The following is a 23,163-nucleotide window of genomic DNA, read 5'->3' as shown; positions in this document are numbered from 1 at the left end:
AGGATAATTATCGGTCTTTGGGTCTCTGCTGATGTATTTCAGATACAAGAGAAATGGACTGGAATAAATAAGAGCTACTGATGATTTTCATCAGTTAGTTTTCCCTTTCATGTGTACAACAACTAAATATCTGTAACAATATGTATTGTTACAGTTTGACTTCAAAATGAACTCCTTAAAAACACAACTTTTTGCTCCCAAACAAACATAAAAAGAAAACAATACAGTAGTTTATACCCCATTTATTAAGACAGATGCCATCTACTACTTAATACACTGGTTTGGTAGCCATAAATCACATTATTTTCTTACTATATTAAGTTGCAAGACAGTTTGGCAACCAGTTAACAAAGACAAATTAGGCAGGGTGGAGAAACATTTAAGCTGCAGCGGGTTAAAAACCATCTATGCCAGCAAGATCTAAAACAAAGCACAGTTACACAAGGTGCTGGTGTGCGGCAAGTGCCATCACGGGCTGAGCACAGGGTGCTGGGGAGCGCCGGCGGCCCCGCGGCGCTCTGTGTTACACACTTGTTAGCCAGCTCCTCGAGTGCCCCGTGGAACTGCCAGGGGCCTGCTCAAAAGGAATGTCGGGAAAAGGTCCAAGGACTGTCTGGGCGCCACTTTTTTGGATGCATACCAAGGACTGCATCACCAAAGCTACAACTTTTTCTGAGCAGTGATCAAATCGTTTTGTAAGAATGAAGGCTTCTGGTAAGAAAGTTTATAGTGCAATCTGAATTAATTTGTGCCCACAGTGTCATTACTCATTCTCCCAAAACAGTTTAAATATAATAATGTAAGAATTTACTATCTTTATAAAGGTCTTACAAAGCAGCGCTTGTATAGTCGGTGACTACATATAGTTGATTTTAATAAATACAGCTCTACATGCTTCCGTAAAACTACAAGTAGGAAAGCAAGAAGTGACGAAGCAGCCAAATACTTTTGTACCTTTCAAAAGCTATTAAAACTCTCAGGACATTAAAACTCAATCTACCTTATCACGCAGGAAGCACACACAACATTTGATTTAACAACTTCTCACAGAAGAACAAACCTTAATACTACTTCCTCTTTCCCAACTTGCCACCAAGTTGTAACTCTTGTTGAGAAGTCATAGAATTTGCTTTACTTCAGACAATGAAGTTTAGATACATGTCAGTGTAACTGTGTGCTTAACATGCAAATTTGGAACAAGAGATACATCACAGGCATACAATCATGTATTATTTCTACTGAAGACAGGAGAGAAAAAAAAAGTCAAGCACCAAGAGCTTCAGCTCATAACAGATACGTTGTGTTGGCCCTAAGAAACCTATCTGATAACAGCTGTATTTTTATGCAAGTTTACAAAGTGAACATTCATTCAGCTTGAAAAGTATATACACAATAGTTACCTGGATTCCAAGGAATTTAGAGACATTATGGGGTTAACACCCAATAAATATACAATTTTTGTAAAAGGAATATTTTATACAATGGCAATGGTTCATTGAAATAACTTGGTTTTAAAAATTTGCATTCCGAAACAACTATAAGGTTAAAGTCATCAAGAGTTTTTGTTTTGTTTTTAAGAGTCTTTTAGACATAGCAATTGTGCAAGAAAGGAGAAACTGTTCTTGAAAAGAATCTTCAAAAAATCCTTGCCTCATCACAAAAAGTGTTTTATAAATCTTTCTACAAAAACATTAAACTTTTTTCTTTTCAGAGCCCTCAACAGTAGCATTTTTAATAAAAACAAAAGAAAAAATACATAAAATTCAGACCTTTAACGTCAACCGTATTTGGTAGATGCAACCAATGGTCAGAAGACAAATGATTCTTTGTATATCCCCATTATTGTGAAAAGGGAGAGAAATTAGCAATGTTATACTATGTTTTGTAAGAGTTAACACTTTAAAACCCAATGGATTTGGTTTCTATTGTAAGATATATATAAAAAAATTCATTATAAACAAAATACTCCCCTAGTCAGAGTCAATAGACATAGCTGTTTAGGTAAGTTTGGCCATAGCAGGAAAACACACACACCAAGCAACTAGCGATAATATGTAACTACAGCTTAAGATACAAAGAAAATAGTCCTTCTATCTGCAATATGTGCAAATAGAACAAAGTTCAGAGAAGATTTTTAAATTGCAGTTTATTAATGCCCACCATATTGGTGTACTTCAGTTGGCTTCAAAAAAAAACCATGAATGCACAAGTTCTTGGAGGCATCTTATTAACATATATATGGACTATGTAGATTCTTGAAGACTGTCAGATTTGGCACATATACAGTAATTTCACCATAATACTTTAGGAAAACCAGACTCAAAGAGCACTTTCATTATTTTAAATTTGAATGGTTTTAATATGAGACATCAAATCTTGTGATTTTAGAAAGAATCAGAAAATTCAAGTAATATGTTCATGGACACAAACTTGTTGCATTAATATTTCTGCTAAATATTGTATTTCAAGTTAGCTTTGGGGGGGAAAAAAAAGGAGCATCCTCCCTGCAGATTCCTCTCTGTATGGCACTCAGCACCTTCTGGCATTGCTCAGTGCTTTACAGATTTAGATATACATGCAACTTTGCAGCAGATGAAGCTCTGAAGCATGCTGCAAACAGTTCTTGGAAATCTGGCTTGCATATGGAGAATAAAGCAAACCAGTTTTGGATCAAAGTTCAGAATCTTTTGCTTGTTTCCAAGTAGTGCAGAATCAAAGTTGGACTTAATGACGTGACATTAGTGGATATGATGTCAGAACAACATCTAGCAAAGGCTTGAACTGGTCTTATCAAACACTACGATACAGGTCTTTCAAAGACTGCACACTTCTGATTTAAAGACTATTGCTTTTTAAGCTTCCCCTTGGACATGATTCATCTGTCATCTACTGTAATCAACACTCAGTCTCTTTGAGTTTTATTTTACTTCACTGCTGAAGAGCTATTATTGACAATGCAAGTGATGGATATTTTCTATAAGAAAACAAATACTGTATTTTAAGAAAAGCTATTTATGGAGGCAGTAAGAAGTAAATATAGTAAGTATGTTATTTAATGGAAACTTGGGGAAATAAGCATTGAAGCATTACATTTCCATCCAATAAATTAATAAAGGTTCTAACATTTATCACTTGCTTTCATAAGGAGTGCAAAAATAAGTCTTCCAGTATATTCAAAATTTGAAGCACAGAAATGCAAAACATGGCTTTGTAACTTATTTTCCTATGAGACATTTCATTCTGATAAGCAAGTTATTTGGACCACTTGTGTCTAAATGTCCTTAAGAGTATTTTCAGAAAAGTTATGCCTTTAAAACTGATTGGAGGGAAGGGAAACTACATAACCCCTCACATATAATAAAAAGACTATTTCTCCCTAACTCCAAGAGGACTAAAAAAAATGTATTTCTAAAAAGATTAGGATTTAATGCCCTAATTTTTATTTAACAGTATTCTATAAATGATGATCCAGTTACATAGTAAAAAATAAACTCCAAGCACTATATTTCAATGCATTCATGGCATTATTCTATTTACACATTTTTTCAATGTTAGATAACATGTAATATGGAAATTACAGTTATTATAATTTCCATCTCTTGGTAAAGTGTATAGAGCTGCTGCTGGTTTCCTAAACTATTATGATGTTTGTATTTATGTGCAACACCACAACTGAGTTCTGCTAGGTATTCAAAGATCTTAATTCCTACACAGCACTATGATTTCACTTTTTTCAAATACAGTTAAAGACCTTTGCAAGATCTTGTAAAACAATCCCACAGAGTAAGCCCTTTCTATAGATTGCTGCAGAAATGAGAATCACCTCCAAACAGTACTTTAAGATTAAGGCTCAAATAGCTATCTGTTACGTAATCAGATTAGATTTGAATCATGCTAGCAAACCTTATTAAATTGAAACTTACTGTTAAAAAAAAAATCAGTTTTGTGCACATCTTTGGAAGAGGACAATTATGAGATTTTCTAAAGAAAATCAGAACGCTGAAGTATGCCCCACAAACAGAAGGAAGCAGTTTAATATCTACATTCTCAACTTACCAAAGTTTTAGTGCCTTTAAAACTGAAGATGAATGAACTCCTTGATTAAAAAATGCACTGCAACTCTAGTAGTCAGCACTCAAGTCTACTATAATCAAGAAAGCTTGACTGGATTTTTAGCATAATCACTTTAGCAAGTTATTCTCCTGTATATTTCAGGGAAGCAAAGCTTCAAAAAAGTCATCAAAAATAAGCCAGTATGAAATGTTTCTGTATTTTAAGGGATCCTCTCTGTAAAAACACTATTTACACAAATGCAAGAGCAATCTTTCTAAAATTATGGTTCCCCCCTCCCCCCAAAGATTCGCCACATGGTAAAAAGTTAACTGAATGTGTAATCTGACCATGTTAGTATTGTTATAGCTAGAATCTCATCAGCTAGTTTATGACAAGCGACTGCAACAGGTGTAAACAAAACCAGATCCCTATATTGAGACAAAGCTTGGCTGCAAGTTGGCTGTAAAATACTAATATTAAAAGCAAGCTATAAAGTAAACTCATCTGGAATTGAAATCCAATTGAGGGAACAGTGAGAACGACACAGTGAAGGTACACTTGGGTGCAATTTCATGCTGGTGATTTTTTTTTCTTCTTTTTTAATGTAAGCAGCTATGCTTAGAGCAGATTTTAAACCAGGAGTTGCATATCCAACAACACACACAACTCAAAACTTAAGTGACCGTTAGCACATTTGTACACATACTTACACAAACTTGGTGATAAGTATTTACATATTCCGAACAAAGTTTCATTTAACAGTTGAAGTATTTTAACACATGGAAGAAGAAAAGCTACTACAAAGAATGCATAATGGGATCACAGATTTTCCACAAGCATATTAACATATGTTTTAAAGTGCTTTCTGGGTGCTTCAAATTAACCCCTTTCAGTATAAGCTTCTATGTAGTAGTGCTGTTCCAGTCATTACAGAATTATTTAAATCATTTTTCTTCAGGTGCACTGTGAATTCAAGAAAAACGATGACATTGTTGACATACAAGTTTTCAGCCCTACCAACATAAATGAATACACTACTTAGGTTCAGAGGAAGTTCTCAAATACTTTGGTTTATCATAATTTGGGATAAACATTTGATAGAACAGAAATTGCACCTCTCCACTAACTTTTCCACTAAAAAAATACCCCAACATAAATTGACAATATTCTTTGGTAAAAACAGGACATTTGACCGATTTGTATATATGTATTTATTAAAAATATTCTAAAAGTGAACAAATGCCACAGCTGTACTGTCAATTTACAGGAATTAATAACCATTCCTAACTCAGTGGGGAGTATCAAAATATTAAGCTTACCAGTCAGCTATATAACTGGCTGAAACACCTTCAGCAGCCACTATAGGGGGTCAATATTATTTTGAAACATTTTTTCCTAATATTTATCCTTTACATTGCAAAAACTTAAAAATGCTCTGTGCCTGCAGACAGTCCATTGTTTTGCAGCAACCACAGAAACATTATTCAGTTGTGTATATTGTTAGGTTTCTGATAAGCAATGTAACATAAATCAGGAATACGGTGTGCTGACCAACCAATATTCTACCGCACAGTATTTGTGCATTAACTATACTAAGTACTAGGAAAGCCTATTAAAAATTCAGTTAACTGCTACAAGTTATGTGAATATATAAAAACAGAGCAGATATACAAGTATAACACTGAACATACTGTACTTTATTAGCACAAAAAGCCAGAACAAGGCACAGCAAGCAGAAAAATACATCAATAGAAGGGTTAGTGTAGCATACAAGAGTAACGTTTATTGTACTTGCAGCCAAAGTGTTCCCTACCTCGCACAGGTCACCACCATAGAGAAGTAAGTTATAACATACTGTAGCAGCTGGTAAAGAAACTAGGGAGCACTCATAATTGGTACAAAACATTAACAGGGGACAGGGCATTCCAACAAAATTTTAGTGCAAAAATGTCTAAGACAGAACTGTTTTAAGTCCCATCTCTGATTAAATAAGCAAATAGAACTTAGAATTTTGTTTCTAAGTCATCTGTTGAAACTATAATCAGTGCATATTATTTCAAAAATATTTTAAAAAGCGCTAATGGAAAAAATATTTACAAATAAAGTGTAGCAGTACCTTTGAAACCTGACATTTATTTCAGATATCTATCAGGTTTTGTATTCTGATTATAATAATTCAACCACTGGTAACTTTCTCCATAAAAATATTAAACAACTTTAAGTAATTAAACAGTTTCTCTCTTCACTATTATCTTCCATCGTAAACTACAAGTAGTCAGGCCACCAATTTCTCTTTTATAAAAAGCTGCAAACTTTTGTTTCATGGCAATAATCTAATTCTGTGTTCTGCCACTTAAATTAATAATTCACACTGGAAGGTATTAAACCGTCCACAACAGTATTATTTTTGCTAACAATGCCACTTAAACCTCCAAGTGTTTTAAACAGAATTACAGTACTGAGCAGGCATATTCAAGTCTTCATGATTAGGAAACCTTCTACACTGAGAAAAGCATGATTCATTTGTTAGCATCAAAACACCATTAACTGTTACTGGACTGCAGGTCATCCCTGCTTCTAATGAACTGCTCTTCATTTTTCAAAAGAAAATACTCTTATCCTCTAGTATTTGGAAACTTTATGTTTATGAGCTAAATTAGTATTTTGAGTAGTGGAAAGTTTGTGAGAAGATACTTTAAAAAAAAAATACTTCAAATATTAGCAAAAATGCTCCTCTAATAAAGTCTTTATTAGCATTGCATGAATGCCCCATGGAAAATGCCTCATAGTTTCTTCATCCAATTACTACAGCTATAAAAGGGAAACAAAATATTTAGAAATTAGCAAAAATATTTTAATTAGGTCTAAATGAAAAACGTGCAGAATTGCGTCTGCTTATTGTTTCCAAGAGGCATCACAATTTAGTTTGATTAACAGCAGGCAGCATCTGACAGGATACTAACACTGAGCTTAAATAGGATATTGCAAAAAAGCTAGACGTTGTTGGTGCACTTGCTGCAGTTAAACTGTAACACACAAAAAAGCGTATTCTATAAGCTTATTGGGGACTCTGGATTCCATTTACTTTGTTTTAATCGGTTCCCGCTCCAACCATCGCACCCTGACTTTTTGTTTATAGTGATACTCCTTTAGAAAGTCTTGCAACATTGAAGGTAAAGGAAGGTCATCAATTCCATCATATGTAGTGCACCTGCAGATTACTGCCCGGCAGATATACTGCAGACTAAAAGGAAAAGTCCTGTTCAGAGATACAGTAAGCAACGGTTCAAAGAACATGCAAGAACTAGGATCTTTGTAGTGCTCTAGAAGCCCTGTAACAGTGGAGGAGTGAAACACACAGGGATCATGGGCATCAAAGCTAAAGTTGTGATTCCACTGCTCAATGCGTGCATGTAGGGATCGGTTATAACGGCGGAAGCTCACAGAGAAGAGGTAGTCCTCCTGCGCAGAATCCCTGAGCAAAAAAGTGCCTTCGGGTTTACCCTCCAGAAGTGCTTCTGCTTCATAACGGTCCATCACGCCCCAGTAACATGGGTTACCTGTGATCTGAAGCAAATCTGGCACAAGGCAATGGATGTAATCAATTTGAGTGTGTACTTTCCAAGCCCCTTGCCTGCTGATATGGCCATGGCTCTCTCCAGACATCTGACGCTGCTTCTGCCTGCGTGACTGCAGACAAAGTGTTGTCGTGTCCTCTTCCAAGTCACAATTTCCTGGTGGTGGCACATTTTTGTCCCCAGTCAGCTCAGTCATACCAGGGGCTAACTTTGGTCCTAGTTTATATAATGGATTAACCTGTGCTGTAGCTTCAAAAGTATGTATTTGGGCATTGGGAGGGGGATCAACCCCTTCTTCAATACTAAGTCTACGTCTCTCTCTGAGTCTGTCTTCTTCATCTTCTGTAGAAACCAAGGAAGGATCAAATGTATCAAAAAAAGTTGAATGTGGACTCACAGGAGCTGTGTGTTGCTTAATGAGATGCCACTTCTGAGCCAGATCTGAGCCTGCAGGAAAAGGGCATTTCTCAAGCATTAGTTCAGAGAGATGGATTTTTCTTTTGTTAGAAAACAGAGGTTTGGACTGTTTGCTGTAAGTTCTCATGGGAAAACACAGCCCAACAGTATCTTGTAGACGCTGTCGTAGAGAACGGCTACCTACTGTCCTGTTTGATACTGTATCCATATCATGGACAGAACTCACCCCATACCTTCTCTCCCTCCTTTGCAAACCACTTCGTGTTCTACCAAATCTTTTTTCAGTATCCAAGGAGCTCTGGGTTTTGGTAGAGCAGGAATGTTTCTTCTTCCCCCCCCAAGGAGCATGCCGAGAATAAGAGTCCCTTCGAGCAAGTCTAGCTCCTGTGGTGACACATGAGTCGTTCTCTTTCTCAATGCTTATTTCAACTATCTGAGGAATTTCAGTGACACAGTTTTGGTTTCGCCTTGCTGAGTTCTTTGAAGGACTTAAACCTAATTGCAAAGCAATGTTTTCTCTCAAAGGGCTGCTGGGTTGTTGTTGAGTCAAATCAGTTATCTGGATAGCTTTCTCTTTAGCAGACGAACAACTACTGGAGTTCACAACTACGTTTTCATTTTGGCTTCCACCTTCATGACTGAAGAGATTCTGGCACCTGTATTTGAAGTTGTTCCACATCTTTCCCACTTTATCCATGGATTACGTTATCTAAATTCAAGAGGAGAAGAAATATTAAAATACAGTTTTTAAAAGTAAGAATACATCTTCAGTTATCCATTAAGTTACTGACACAAAGACAATTTTGTTAATTGAACTTGAAAAAGTGCCCTAGTGTATGTGTAGTTATGTAGCATATAACATGCATCACATCATTTGGATATTTAGAAAACCAGCATGAAGAAAATGTTTGGGAGATTACAAACATCTTATTTAAGAACAGGCCTTCCCATTATTCTATAGGATCATTAAAAATGTAAGTAGGACTGCACAGTTGTATTTGATGGACACTAGGAATTATGCAATCACAAGTTCTTCGTTTTAGGTGTCATACGTATGGTACGACTCCCTGATCAGCTTCCAATAAGCAGCAGTAAAACAAACCCTGAAAAAGAACAATTAAAGTCACTCCTAACTCTGAGAGCAGTTAGCGAAATCCAAAGTCCACTGTAATTTTTCCCTATACATAATCTAAAAGTGAAAGCTCCAGCCACAGGTCAAATAAGTTTCAAACTATACTTGACAAGAGGAAAAAGTGTACTACAAGTTAGACTTTTTTTTTTTTTTTGGGGGGGGGGGGAGTAGTCCACCAAAAAACAAAGACAGACAGCAAGATAGCAGGAAAACTTTATAATACGTTAGTAAAAGCCATAGGTACAAAACATCTGAAAGAAGAAGAAAAAAAGAAGAAAAACACACACACAACACAGTCTGGCATTACTTCTTAGTCATGCAAGTGAAAAAGCCCAGGAAGCTTCTATTTTTAGCCAGAGCTTTTAAAAAGAGAGCAGCTCTGCAGCAGAGACATGATGACAGTGAATCATGAAGATACAGTAAAAAGATAAAAACATTAGCACTGCGTATTTTGCGACTGCTACTTTAGAAACCAAGTCTGATAATTGGAACAAGACTGCCAAAACACAGGACTGCCCTAGGACACACAGAAACAGGCTAATTCTGTACTAAGAAAAAGTCAGGCAGTGCCAAGCTAAATTAGATCTAATTAAGTTCTGAGAGAAGTGATAAATTGATAAAGGATTAAAACACGTCATCTTATTAAATTTAACTCTTAATATATATCCATAGAACACAGTTTCCATTATTTTAAAGAAGCATTCCTCTGTTGCTGCAGTACTTTTCTGTTCACAGCTAGAAAGGAATCTAAAGCAGTGACCAAACCCACTGGGTCTCATGAGATAAACAGGCGGATGATAAACAGGTACGCAATACTCTAGAGATCCAGTCTAGAAGTCCCTTAAGACAGAAGCACAGCTATAGGCCTATGATTTTATAACAATATCTACCGAGACTGAGAAAAAGTCAGAGGTATAGCTTACATGAAAATCCTGATAAAAGGATAATGAATGTGAACCACCCACTAGCTGTTACGAGAGCAGAAAGCAAGAGGAGCAAAAAATCCACCCCTCCCCCCCCAGATACTCCAGCAAAAGCAGCAAGGCAGGTATCTATATCCAACAACATAAAATAAAGCCTTAAGACTTTAGTGTGGACTTGGGGAAGTGAATAAAAGGAGAGGAAAAAAAAAAGAAAAGTCAAATCTTCACATTCTCTGGAGATTGCTGGTACAAGTTACCTAGAACACAGTGCTAATAATAATCTGAGCAACACACAAGAAGTTTTTAAGAGGGAGACAATATTTAAAATAGGTTTTAGACAAAGAAAAACCTGCAAAGAAAAGAAACGTTATATTTAAAAGACCTTATAGAGTGCTGTGCAGATGTAAAAGTGAAAGCGTGTAAAGACATAAGCAAGGAATGTCCTCCTGATCAGGAAATATTCCTAAATTAGACTTTTCTTTAGCAACTCCAGGCCAAGCTGCGAGAGGGGGCAGGAATAGTTCTCAGAGTAGCAGAATGAATTAAGCCATATCTTCTGCAGATTTGTAAGAACCATACAACCGTGTTTCATCCCATCACAATAACTGTGTAGCTGTGGTGTCTCACACAATATCAACACTGACAGGGAGGCAGCACATGTTTGATGGCCACCAGCCTGTCCACACAACATATATAAGGTGGAGTTCTATCTACTTTTCTTTCAAGGGGTATATCCGTTTATTTCTTTTCCTCTATCCAGACACCAAGATGTATAAATTTAAATTATCTTTGAGACACCTACTATCCCCTTTGTCAAATTCAGCTGAAACGAAAAGAGGTTTAGAATTTGGGGGCTGAGGGACATAAGGGAAAAGATAATAGATAACAATGATGTAACCTTTGTCCCCTTGGATGATCAGGCTAGAAAGTGTATATCTTTGAGACGATCAACCAGAACTGCTTTTCTGACCACACAATCATACTCTATTTAATATGACATTTATTCTCAAATTGCTCACTATTGCATTTACTTTGAACAATTAGTCTAGAATGTCTTTAGACTGTTATACAGGTTAAAAGTTTCCCAAATTCACCCAAAAATCCAAAATACACACCAACGCCTCCCTCCCTGTCCCCCAGATACTGACTTCACAGATTGCACTTTCCAAAAGTTTAAATTTAAAGGTTAACTACTCTTTGGTCACACTCAAGAGAATATAGATACCCTTCTTACCCAGAAAAGCATATAGAGTCACTGTATCTTGTCTTGAGAATATACCTCAACATGAGCTTGCTAGATTCCTTCTCTGAGTTGCGGACATGATTACTACAACAAGAAAAAAAAAAAAAAGATTTTTGTAAGTTATTAGAATACCTTTTCATTTAGATATTTTAAGTTTGTCACTGATATCAAAGGGCTTTTTAAAATAAATTATAAACACGCACATACAACAGCCTGCTCATTTTATATTTATTCTGCTTATTAACATAAACAAAAGGCTTCATGGAACTTTTTCTGCTCCACTAACCACATTTGTGAAATAGAATCCAGGGGAGGACCCTCAAATGAAGCTCTTGAGAAAGAAGAGCAAAGCCACAGCATCTGGGTCATTAAAGTGACAGACACAGCAGGCATACTCAGGCCTGCAAAAAAGGTTTCCACACATTTTGGTCTCAAGTCCAAAGCAGTGGTTCCCAAGTTGCAGTTGGCAGTGCCATGAGATCACCTCACACTGCCTCTCCTCCTTGTTTCCAGCTGCTACCTCACATCAAAAGGCAGCTAAAAATACACACTTTTCTAATATTACTTTTCCAGGTAAGCAACTGCTGCACTTGCCACAAGGATGTTATATGATTGTGAAGCAAGAGGAATATGAACCAGGATTCTAAAAATGGGAGAGTAAGTGGAATACAAGACAAGTTCTTTATTAAAAAGAGTAGGTCAGCACTTCCCTAAAATAATCGCATTGTTTTTCAGAAATCCAAGAGCAGTTGAAGGATTTAATAGAGCTTGCTCACATCAGTATTAGAAATATAGCAGGAACAGAAGAATAACTTGCTTCTCAACCCTAGAACCAAGTCTAGGACAATAGTAAGAGTTAACAGAAAACATTAAGAAGTTATGCTGCTGCTTTACATGTAGAACAGAAAGAAAAATATTTGAATATGATGTATACTTACTGGGATAAAGACTATGAAGATGACTAGTCACATTCAGTCACTAGTGAATATTAGAAGTTAATTTTCCTAGGCAGAAACTTCAAAATTATGTCGGAAAAGCACTAAGCATTTTCAGTTTCCACTCACCTATGATTACTATCGAACAACTCCATAAAGATAAGTTCCCTTCCAGAGAGCAGAGTTGCAAGTACAAAATCTTGACACAAAACTAAGATTAAACCAAAGGCAAAAGAACTTCACTTCTGCAACTTTAACATTTACAGTATATCAGTTTCTTCTTTTCTATTATGTTTCCAGCAAGTCTACAATATACAAGACAGCAAACACTACTGTAATTGATTCAGAGGAAGGGTCTTAACAGAGCAAAGGAGATGTAAAGCTTCTAGGATAAGGACTATAAACTTTTCAATAAGCATTACTTAAAATGTTAGTTCATTCAGGCTTAGAGGACACACCTGCATTCCAAACAAAACCAAAAATGCCTTTGTTTTACCGAGCACAGGTGGCAAAGGGGCTGCACACTATATTTTGACTAGGAAAGTCTGAAAAGGACATGGACACTTATCTTGCAATGTCATAATTAATGGTACTTATTGTAATTTCACATGTCACTCCATTATTCCTCAGTTCTGCTCAGAAAAGTGAACAGTCAGTATGCTGTCTATCATTGTATCAACTTTGCTGGCTAGCTGACAGGGCCTGTTGGACAGGCTGCCTGGTGGTCACCTGAGGGAGCGGCTGCTTTAGGAACCAGGCTATGCTAATGGAAAATGCTTTCTTGAATGTGGGCGACTGTCTCAGTTACCTCTCAATACCTCTGAGTTACCTCTCAGTACCATGTCAGAATAAAACTTCAGTCATTCTTAAAGTCTTTCACAGTCAATCTAATAATTTCATATTTGTTTAAATCAAAGCACAGCAAACTTGCACTTTTAACGGATTTCTTGTAGCAGCACTAATGTTGACAAAATACAAGTTACTTCTGAAATGGCCCTAAAGCCATCTTGATTTTAGGAAGCAGCAATGCCAGTGGTTATTTTATCTTAATAAAAAAGAAATTTGATTCCATCAAAACCCCCAAAATGAACTAATCCATTTGTAGATTGTTTTTTTCCCCAGGAAAAAAGTTATGCTAACATTCCCAAAACAATCTGTTTTCAACTAAAAATAGTTTCTATCTACCTCATAGAGGCATAAATACTGTAAAACATATTACATCTCCAGAAAAACAGGCACAGCATGCTTATTGCAAAAACAAGAGTCTATGAAGTTCTTTATTTAGGTATTTTCACATTATGACCACTTCAAAACATGGAAAAACAATTCTTATAAGTCAAAAAAATCAATAACCTGAAGGGAGTGGGGGGTACAGGGGGAGGGAAATCACAATCTCTCTGCTCCTTGCAAAATGTTTAGTTCAGTGCTAGCATGAGCATACACAGGCCAAGCAGGCTAACACATTCAGTAACACCATGGCATATCACCTTGGACCATGGAGGCAGAAGTAAAAGGAATGGAGAGATTCTACACATCTACTGTTTGGATTGTTCCTTACTTTAAAAGGATTCACTCAGCACTGACAAGAGAGACTCAATTATTAAAGACATTTTCTTCCACTGAAGTTCGCTGGCTGACGAGGTTAGTGTCCTATTTGTACATTGCCAAATGCCTACCAGCTACTGCTCCTGAAGATCCACTAACAGAGCTGCTCACATAAGCACTCCTCAACCTTATTCAGTCAAAATGAACAAGGTTTGTTCATTTAAAGTAACCCACTTGAGGAAAGAAGAGGAATACTAAAGCTTAAAAAGCAGTTTCCTTCCTTCCTATACACAATTCCAGAAATAATGAATTACTACTGTAGTACTAGAGATAACTTAAAAAAAAAAACAAAAAAAAACAAAGAAACCACAGACATGCACACAAGGAATAGATTGGCTTAAATGGAACATGCATTTCTCTACGCATACACAAAAAAAGTAGCCACTATGCACAATTTGAAGAACTTATTTGGGGGGCTGGAAGGAAGAGTTGGCTGGTTTTTTTAAATAGACAAGGTGATGTATACAAGTTTCTCAAGGTTTCATGAAAGCCTTATTGGGGCCAGAAAGTACTACTGTTTTTTCCTAGCAGGCTCTGATAACTTGGAAATATGGTTGTGCGGGAAGAATATTTGGAGATCTGAAGCTCCAGATCATTGACAGTTCATATACTTAAACTTGCCAAGAAGAATTAAAGGACACTGTGCTATAATTCCACCAACACACAAAATTGACATAAGTCAGCACTGCAGCCAAAAGAAATTGTCTCAGCCTCTTCCCATTCATGACCACCTGCTGGTGCAGGGCAGTATCTGTACACTGTATGGCTGCTCAGGGAACCAGACCAAGGAACTGATCCAGATTGAAATGAATTATCAGAAAAAGTGCAAGTGTCAATCATTTGCTCAATCTGGTTTATGACTTCTATACAAACGTTCATGCCAGTACAAGGGAGGAGCTGATGAGGAGGTAGGAAGAAGCAGCCAGGGCAAGACCTCTTCCTTCCACAGCAGTACTGTTTTGTTCTGCTCAGGGTGGCTTATAGATGGCTACTTCAAAGGAGAATTTCAGTTGAGACCTATATACTTATCAAATATGTGGCTCTGGCTGCAAAGAAAGTTTAGGACTGTATTTAAGCCATTTCTCTGAACATTCATGTTGAAAGTTCAGCCACTGAAAATGTTTATTTCAAAAATAAAATGCTGAGTTGGCTGGATGTGTCCTGCTAAAGCATACTAAAAGCTACAAGTTTCAAGGACTAAAAGTTGGCAGACTGTCAAGTCAAAGAAAAATAATGATATTTTGCCATTGTTCCAAGCTGAAAGTAGGAAGTAATCTCCTCCCCCTCCTTGCTGCAGATTCACAGTGAACAAAAAGCAGTCCTAGCCTGGACAGCTGATGTTCTGCCAGTTTCTTTCCAACCAGCTATGCACTGGTAACTTCAGTTCAAAAATACTGAAGTATTCCAAACAGCAGGATGCATCTTTGTTAGTATTGCTGTGCTTTGGGGATTAAAAAGGAAGATTTCAGGACTTACATGTGCTCACAGACAAGATTATAAAATATCATACAGTTGCTATCCATTTCTTTTCTGCTCACAAAATCCAAAATCCCTAAAAGAGAAAAATTCAAATGAAGAAGGGAATATGAATAATATTATATCAAGATAGAGAACAATTATTTCTGGAGTACTCTTTTCCCTTTACTTATACAAGCCTTGTGGATAATATAACTATCAGAAACAGAGCTAGTATTTCTAATTATATAAGGATTGAAGAAACACACAGCAAGCCTAAGTTCCAGATAACAATAGAGTAGTAATGCTGTACAGATCTACTGAGAACTGCACATACTGGTAGATATCTGCAGTAGAAGCTCTATAAATTCAAGTAAATAAGGCATAGAGTAATTCCAGGGAAAGACACCACCCCTCAGTCATTTAGACAGTATCCTGACGGCCACTGGATGTAATGTACAAATACACATGAGCAACATTAAATGGAAATGGAGTTTCTTTCACAATGATGTCAGGTAGGAAATGGAGCACAACTTCATCTTATAATTTAAATTGTTTTGACATATCAGAAAGAGGCCTGAGTCCTGTGCTACTCTCTAAAGACAATTCTTAGATCTAGCACTCCATCTAGAAACAGGAACTACTAAAACTCCTAGACTTCAGGTCAGGCTAGAAAGTTAAGAGTCTGAAAGTGATACTCTTTCAAAGAGTTAGCAATTCTAATATAGAAAAATACTTTGTTTCAATAGAAACTTTTAAGAAATTCCTTGTAAAGGTCATTGAAAAGAAAGGCATTCAAATGAACAAAACAGTGTTATGAGAACTGAGATTAAATTTCCGATATGTATTCACAGTGCTAAACCAATTTTGAATCTTCAGTGCTGTATAAGAATACATTGCCAAGTCTGAACTTACGACATTTGACCAGTAGGGACCTTAACAAAAAAATTCACATCCTTTAAATATGGTAGAACAACAATTATTGCATGACTTAGAATTTCTATAAGATCACACAACAGAAATTTTGCCACAATCATCCCTCAGTGCAGAATAAAAAATGAAAAATAAAAAAACCAAAACTGAAAAAGCATTGTTAGCATAGTAAGGTACCTGCTATGGAAGAGAACTGTAGATGACTCACTGAAATAATGTCTTCTGTTTAAGTCTCCTAGAACATAAGCTGCCAATATATTTTAAGTTCATGTGGGCAGAATAAACAGTTCCAGTCAGTGTTCAAGTTAAGCATGGCAGCCCTCTTGATGACCTCTGCAAAAGCCATAACTGTTCTGAGGAAAAGTGCCTACAGGAGTTCTCCCATAGCAGAACAGAATTTGTTTCTACTTTTAGGAATACTAAAGAGTATCCTCCTCTACCAAGTTCAAAAAATACAAATAGGTCTGAAATTTGTATAAAAAGTGATCTAATTGTTACTCATACATAATTCTGGGGAGTTTTCCGAGTTAAGGAAAAGCAGACATTAATATACTACACCTCACTAAATGCAAAGGGAATCGGAAGTGAAGTAAAAAATGTGCCAGTTTCATATTGCAGGTCCTTGACTAGCTCAGTAGAAACATTTAATTTAAGATACCTCATAAATACAGCATTCCATTCAATTGCAAATGGGCTATTTTGCAAGCAGCTAGTTCCTCTGTTCAGGGATCACCTCACACTGTTTTAACAGTCTTATTTCTTCTCAAATATTCTACATTTTTCACAACCTTAATAGCCTGCCTAATGCCTCTCCCTCATCACAGTCCCTTTACTCCCCCTCAGACCTACAAGCACCTCTCCTGCCCACAGAGCTCTTCCATGCCCCCAGCTACTTTTCATGTTTACTTTCTATCCAACCAAGCAAAAAAACAGATTTTCTAATATGCACTGACTAGCTAGTTGCCACCACTTAAAATGGATAAACACAAATTTCTACTTCTCTTTCTCTAGTGGGAGATCTACGGTAGTGACTAAATAGGCAAAAGCAGCAAAGCAGCACTGACATTTATGCAATTTGCAAGATTTCTTAAAAAAGGTAAGTCTTCCTTTCAAATTTGAGTGAAATGGACCAACAGGTTCAAAACTTTCTAGAAGCACAGAAACTGAAAAGAGAGTGGCAGCCTAGGCTATGATTTATTAGGAATCACAAATTTAAAAAATTAAGTTTGCATTCTCCTGAAGAATTGCTGCATACACTTAAAAAAAAAATTCTCTTGCACAATGACTTCAATTCAGAAATTCAGTTGTTCGATTCAGAAATTTGACATTTGTGCTGCAAGAAGTCCATATCCAACGAGGTTTTATGGATAGCATCTGTATTTTTTGTTCACTGTTAACATTACTGGAGCAAAGCATTTGACAGTAGCAAGGTCATATGCGCATCTAAGACATAAGGAAACTTCAGAAAATTCCACAGCTAAAAGTGAGCTCTATTTTGCTGCAGCACAAGTGACTTGGAAAAAATATGAAAGACATTTAACTGTAATTTATAGTATGACTATATTAATGACTGACCTCAAAAACTTGTTCAAACTCCCATGTGTCACTGCAACACTTAAAATGAGATTAAACTTTAAGCTGTTGGGGAAAAAAGTGCTGGAAAAGCCCGATATCTTATCCAGCTACAGATACACTCGATATCAAGCAGAAAAGTGGCCTGAGATGGATAGTTCTGAAAGTATCCACAACTATAGAAAATGTCCTTCATAATCAGTGATCTAACTCCTCATTTATTTTTCTTTTAGGCCAGAAACCAGACAAGTAAGCATTATCACTATAGTACCGCTGCTAATCTTGGATCGATTTCTGTATAAAATGTATGCTTCCATAAAATAGAAGCATATTTGAATAACTGCAGTATGAAACTGGGGGGGTTAACCTGCAACATAGCTGGAAAGCAAGGAGTTAAGGTCCTGTCTAAGAGCACCCTACAGCTGCTGTCAGCAGTCAGGCTTGTCAAGAGAAGCTCTGGGCTGTCTTGACAAGACTAATTGGCAGCAAGCACCTGGTTTCCTAGGCTGGGCAGGGGTAAGTAAAAGAACATAAACCCTGCAAAGAAAGGGAAGGAGCTGGAAGGCTGCCAGTAGGTCTAGGCTGTTTCATGTTTTCACTTTGATCCACAGGCAGCTTCATCCTGGACTAGACCCAGTTAGAGCTATCAGAAACATTTTTCTGAAGCTTTGTAGCTGAAAGGAACCTGCGCTTTATTGTTCTGTTCACATGAGCTCTGCCATGGAGCACCACCAAAATCTTTCCGTGCGTGTTCGCATTACAGCACAGCCAATTGCAACATCAATGGTAGTATTACATAGTTATGGCATTGAAATTTAGGTTTTCAAAGAAAACCAAAAGTTAGTTTAAATGCATTACTATGACTTTAAAATTAAGGGCTTGTATCTCAGGAAATCAAAAATGAGACTGTCCTGGAAGCAGTGATTTTGGCACAGAAGATATTCTGTATATTACATGTATAAAATATGTGCAAACACAGTGTATCTTTAAAATACAAAGCAAATTACAGTGCATCTTTAAGGAGAAGAAAAAATTAAACATTCCAGAAACTAGCTAAAAGACTGAATAAACAACCTCAAGTGGGACTTCCAGAAATGTGAAGATACGCATTTTGACTTTCAATAGGAATCATGATTTCAGTGAATCTGATGCTCTCTGAAATTCTGCCCTGCCATTTCTTTGTAAGATCAAGAACTCAAGTCAAAAAGTTTTAAGGCATGAACCTTACAGGTTCAGCCTCTGAAGCAGGGAGTTTTCTCTCCCACTCCCCCCCTTTTTTAAGGAGTAAGGAAAAAATACGTATGTTAGCTTTAACAGCAGTTTTATATTTTTGAACCAACAAGTGTCTAATTACACATACATCACATCAATATATTTCAGTTTTTCATTTTTTGTGCCAGCAAGACAATTTAAATATAAATATTAGAAAGTTGAAATTGCATTTCCTTAAAGCAAGTGCTCAGAGACTATATCTATGCCTCTTCCAAGTTTCACATTTCAGCAGTTTTACTTCTTTTGACTTTAGTCAAGAATTCTAACAGTATACAGTAGGATGAATATTTCCATAACTCAAATAATTGCAGATTTGTAAGCGTTAAAAGAAAAAGTCAGTGCTTGTACATAGTTTGTTTGAAAGAGGTTTCAGTCAAGAAGTATTAATGCTGAATTACAGAGTTTGTGAAAACAAGAGGTTATAATGGCACTGTTCTATAGTAATAAACCACTAGTATCACTGCTAAAAACCCTCCCAAATAGCAGTGAAGCTGTTTTCAATTGAGCACATTATATAGACAATTGCATCATTCCTTTAACCGATAGTGATGTTAATCAGTACTAATACAGAGATCTATTAGTAGCCTTTAAAAGGTAAAAGCTCAATGTAATGAGATTATAAATTACTAAGCTTAGAGTTACTGCTCTAACCAAAAAGTGTTGTTCAGAGTGACAGCAAGGCAAAAAAATCCACCGTTCTTTGCAGTATTTGCTGTCCTTTTGTATTCTATAACTTTGCATAAGCAAGACACTTTTCAGTGATTAAATTTAGAGGCTCTTTTGGTCGTTGCTCATGAGCAACTAAAGATACTTCCACATTTTTAAACAGAAAATAAAATACAACACTTTATTGCGCCATGCAAAGCAGGAATGCTCATGACTCGAAACATAAAAATGGTTAAATCTCAGGGTGCACCATAAAAACTTCAAGTAAAAAAGCCTAACTTTTCACATAGCCAAAATGTAAGACTATCACTGTGCATAAGAAATACATCAGAGAAAGAACAATTATTGGTAAGCAAGTCAGATCTGCCCTTCATCTTAAGAGCATCTATTGCTTTATAATCCATTTCAACTGAGGAGTTACCCAGAACACAATTATGTTATTACATTATCTGTAGGTAGCTGGTTCCTATTTCATAATAGGATGCAAAAGAGGCAATATTTTTTGTCAAGACATAGATATAACTTTCTTCTTGGCCTTACATAATGTAATCAGTTGCAACAAAACTATTTGAATAAAATGCTTATTCTGGCAAAGAAACATCTGTGTATGTTAACTGAGTAAGCCCCCACAGCATGAGAGTTTTTAAAAAAGTGTATGGGTTTGATTAGCTCCTATATTCTCCTGAAAATAAGTTATATAAATGCTTTGCCTTTTGATGTCATCTATTTAAAGTTGCCAACAACCTTCCCGGAGGATTATTCATATTGTTGCACCAAGACCTAGTCCTAGACCAGTAACTCATTGGTTAGCTACTGTACATTTCTCATGAAAAAAAGTCCAACACACTAGCTTGTGACACAACTCTTCAATGCCCAACAGATGCAACAGCTCATTCAGTACTGAGAAGGCACGAAGTATCTCATGTTTGATATGGATATGGTCTCATGTCTGATAAGCATAAGTTATAGGCTGCAGGAACTCCAAAAAGGTACACTGAAATAATGGACTAGAAAAATGAGTCTTTACAATAGCACTACCAACTGGGCAAGATTAGTAAAACTTCCTCTCTTTTGGCCCTAAATTAGACTTGTGAAAGCAGAGATTTAGTTGTATGGATGGGCTAGAAGACTGCATTTCATGCAGAAAGTCTGCAACATAACATCAAACTTAACTAAATTAAACTTGATGACCAGATGATGGACTTGACAGAGAGCAAGTGTTCCCCTCCCCCTGCCAAAAACCAAAACCAAAACCCCCAAAACCACAACAGAGGCAAAGTGAGCGACTGAGCCATTTCACAAAAGGGATGGTAAACTATCACCCCAAGCTGAATATAGGTGAAATGAACAAGAGAGTACAGGTTTTGGGCTGTTTCTCATTAGCAGAAGTTAGACACAGATAGGGTACTCTAAGGTTGAAAATCCTTAACTAACCTGCTATCACTTTGCTGCTAATTGAAAGGGGTATTTCTACTTTCCATTCCCATCCCATTGCATCCATTCCAAAATTCATCTGACCACTTAATGCTGATTCATTTTCATTAAACACCATGAAACTACCCAGTGTTCAAGTAGAATTGGCTCACTAAACAGAACCTTAGCCAGGAACGAGAAGCCAGAAGAGACAGAGCCAGAGTAGGAGAAACTCCAGGGTCTACCATCAAGAGCAAGAGGAAGCAGAACCATCTCTACCAGTGAGCTGTTAACAGTGAGCTGTTAAGAAGGGTTCAGCCACTTCCGTGAAACCTCACCCCTCAATGTGAAACCAAGTTCTCCTTATACTAGGAAACATTTGTTTTATTAAATGAAAGTCATAATTGTGCAGCAAAAAGTAGAAGTGAAGCCTTGAGACTAGGCTCATCTAGAAAAATACCGTAAATTTTAGAAGGTCAAATGATCCATAAGCCATGTAACTGCTAAAAGGAAAAATTACTATAAAAATGAAAGAACTATTCCCTTTCATTTATCCAAAAGGAAGATTCAACTGTTACTTGAAACCAAGCCACTTACATAAGCATATTCAAGGAAAAAGGGAAAAACTTTTCAGTAAATGATTTCAGGAAGCTAAGATCCTTAAGCACCCTGTGTGATGAAAAAGAATTTGGTTCTTGGTTTAGAAAATACAAGTTTCCTCAATTTATCACTAGGCGAGATATAGCAGTTTCCACATCTAGCTATTGTTATATAGTACACAGAAATTCCTGAATGGAAAATGCACAGGGTCATCACAATACTGACAATTGCAGAAATCTGTTCCTTAGTAGTAGACAAAAACTAAGAAATTTTCTTGTAATACCTTTAATGAACCACAGGTTGAGCACATCCTAAAGTGTTAGATAAAGCTGAAGGGTCCAAATAACTAAAAAGGTCTTGCAACTTTGCACAGATCTCAAACTCGTCTGCTACAGATCGGCCAAAGATTCCACCAGTCGAGCTGGGGTGGGGGTAAGGGAAGAAGGAGAGGAAAAGCCAAGAACACTAACAATTGAGTTGGTCTTATAAAATTGCAGATTTCTGATAGCACTGATATCAGTGACATTGGCATACAGCACTAACCGGTAGGTAACTTAAAAATCAGTCATGATTTTAAGAAAAATCAAGACGCATCTTTGTAAGAGCTCTGATAACCTGTCAGAGTGTAACTTTTTTCAGCAAAATCTGTCTGGTTTCTGCTATGCTGAATGAACACAGAAGAACTCCTGGTCGACATCTCTGATGAAATTCATACTGCTGCAGTGAGTTCTTCTGCTTCTAGTTCAGAGGAAGGAAGGGTGGTAGAAAGGACAGCAATTAAGATTCAGGGAAGGTTATTTCAAACAACTTCAGGCATCTACAAAATTGGCATGGATTTTGCTAATTAAATTTGGAGAAAAATCTGCTTTACAGGGGAAATCCTTAAAAAAACAAAAGGGTACTTTAAGTTCTACAGTATCAACAGACAAAGCCATCTTTATGAAAGCTTGAACTAGACACCTCAAAAGCAACAGTGAAATTCAAGCTACAGGTTGGGCTCAAAGGATTCTTTCCAACAACATGGACATATGTCTTGAAAAAACTTTTTTTTTTTTTATTAATTATTAACATCACCTAATGCTTCCCATTATCAGATCACATTTGATAGCCTATCCATCTGGGCTGATTTTACAGCCTGGGTAGCTACCTGAAACAGTTTTTCAAAGTTGAGGCTGTTCTAGGAAAAGTGTCCAAAAAAAGTTATATTCCACCTATCTTTAAAAAAAAAAGTTCTTCTGCCATCCTTACAGAAGTACAGACAAACTTAGTCCAGTTATGAACCCCTGAGAAAAAAAACCAAAACACTTCAGGTTCACTGTCTTAGCGTTTCCAGATTTTACCTGCTAAGTTCTCTAAAGAATCAGAA

At 36.6% G+C, this 23,163-nt stretch overlaps 1 protein-coding gene across 3 annotated transcripts in view; it reads right to left on the bottom strand.

The window, feature by feature from the left end:
* Positions 1 to 227: 227 nt before the first annotated feature.
* Positions 228 to 23,163, bottom strand: part of SOCS5 (suppressor of cytokine signaling 5) — a 36,532-nt gene continuing 13,596 nt past the window's right edge. For 2 of the 3 annotated variants that reach the window (XM_067293167.1, XM_013943956.2), the window contains exons 2-3: positions 11,338 to 11,430; positions 228 to 8,757 (exon numbers count right to left, since the gene is read on the bottom strand). In XM_067293167.1, coding sequence (XP_067149268.1) covers positions 7,135 to 8,745 — 1,611 coding nt within the window. In that variant the 5' untranslated portion in view covers positions 8,746 to 8,757; positions 11,338 to 11,430 and the 3' untranslated portion in view covers positions 228 to 7,134. The remainder of the gene's footprint in view (positions 8,758 to 11,337; positions 11,431 to 23,163) is intronic. The other variant, XM_067293168.1, reaches the window with a different exon arrangement.

This window comes from Apteryx mantelli, chromosome 3 (assembly GCF_036417845.1).
Source record: "Apteryx mantelli isolate bAptMan1 chromosome 3, bAptMan1.hap1, whole genome shotgun sequence".
In the NCBI taxonomy this organism is placed as follows: domain Eukaryota; kingdom Metazoa; phylum Chordata; class Aves; order Apterygiformes; family Apterygidae; genus Apteryx; species Apteryx mantelli.
This window is presented reverse-complemented; position numbering and strand designations above follow the sequence as displayed.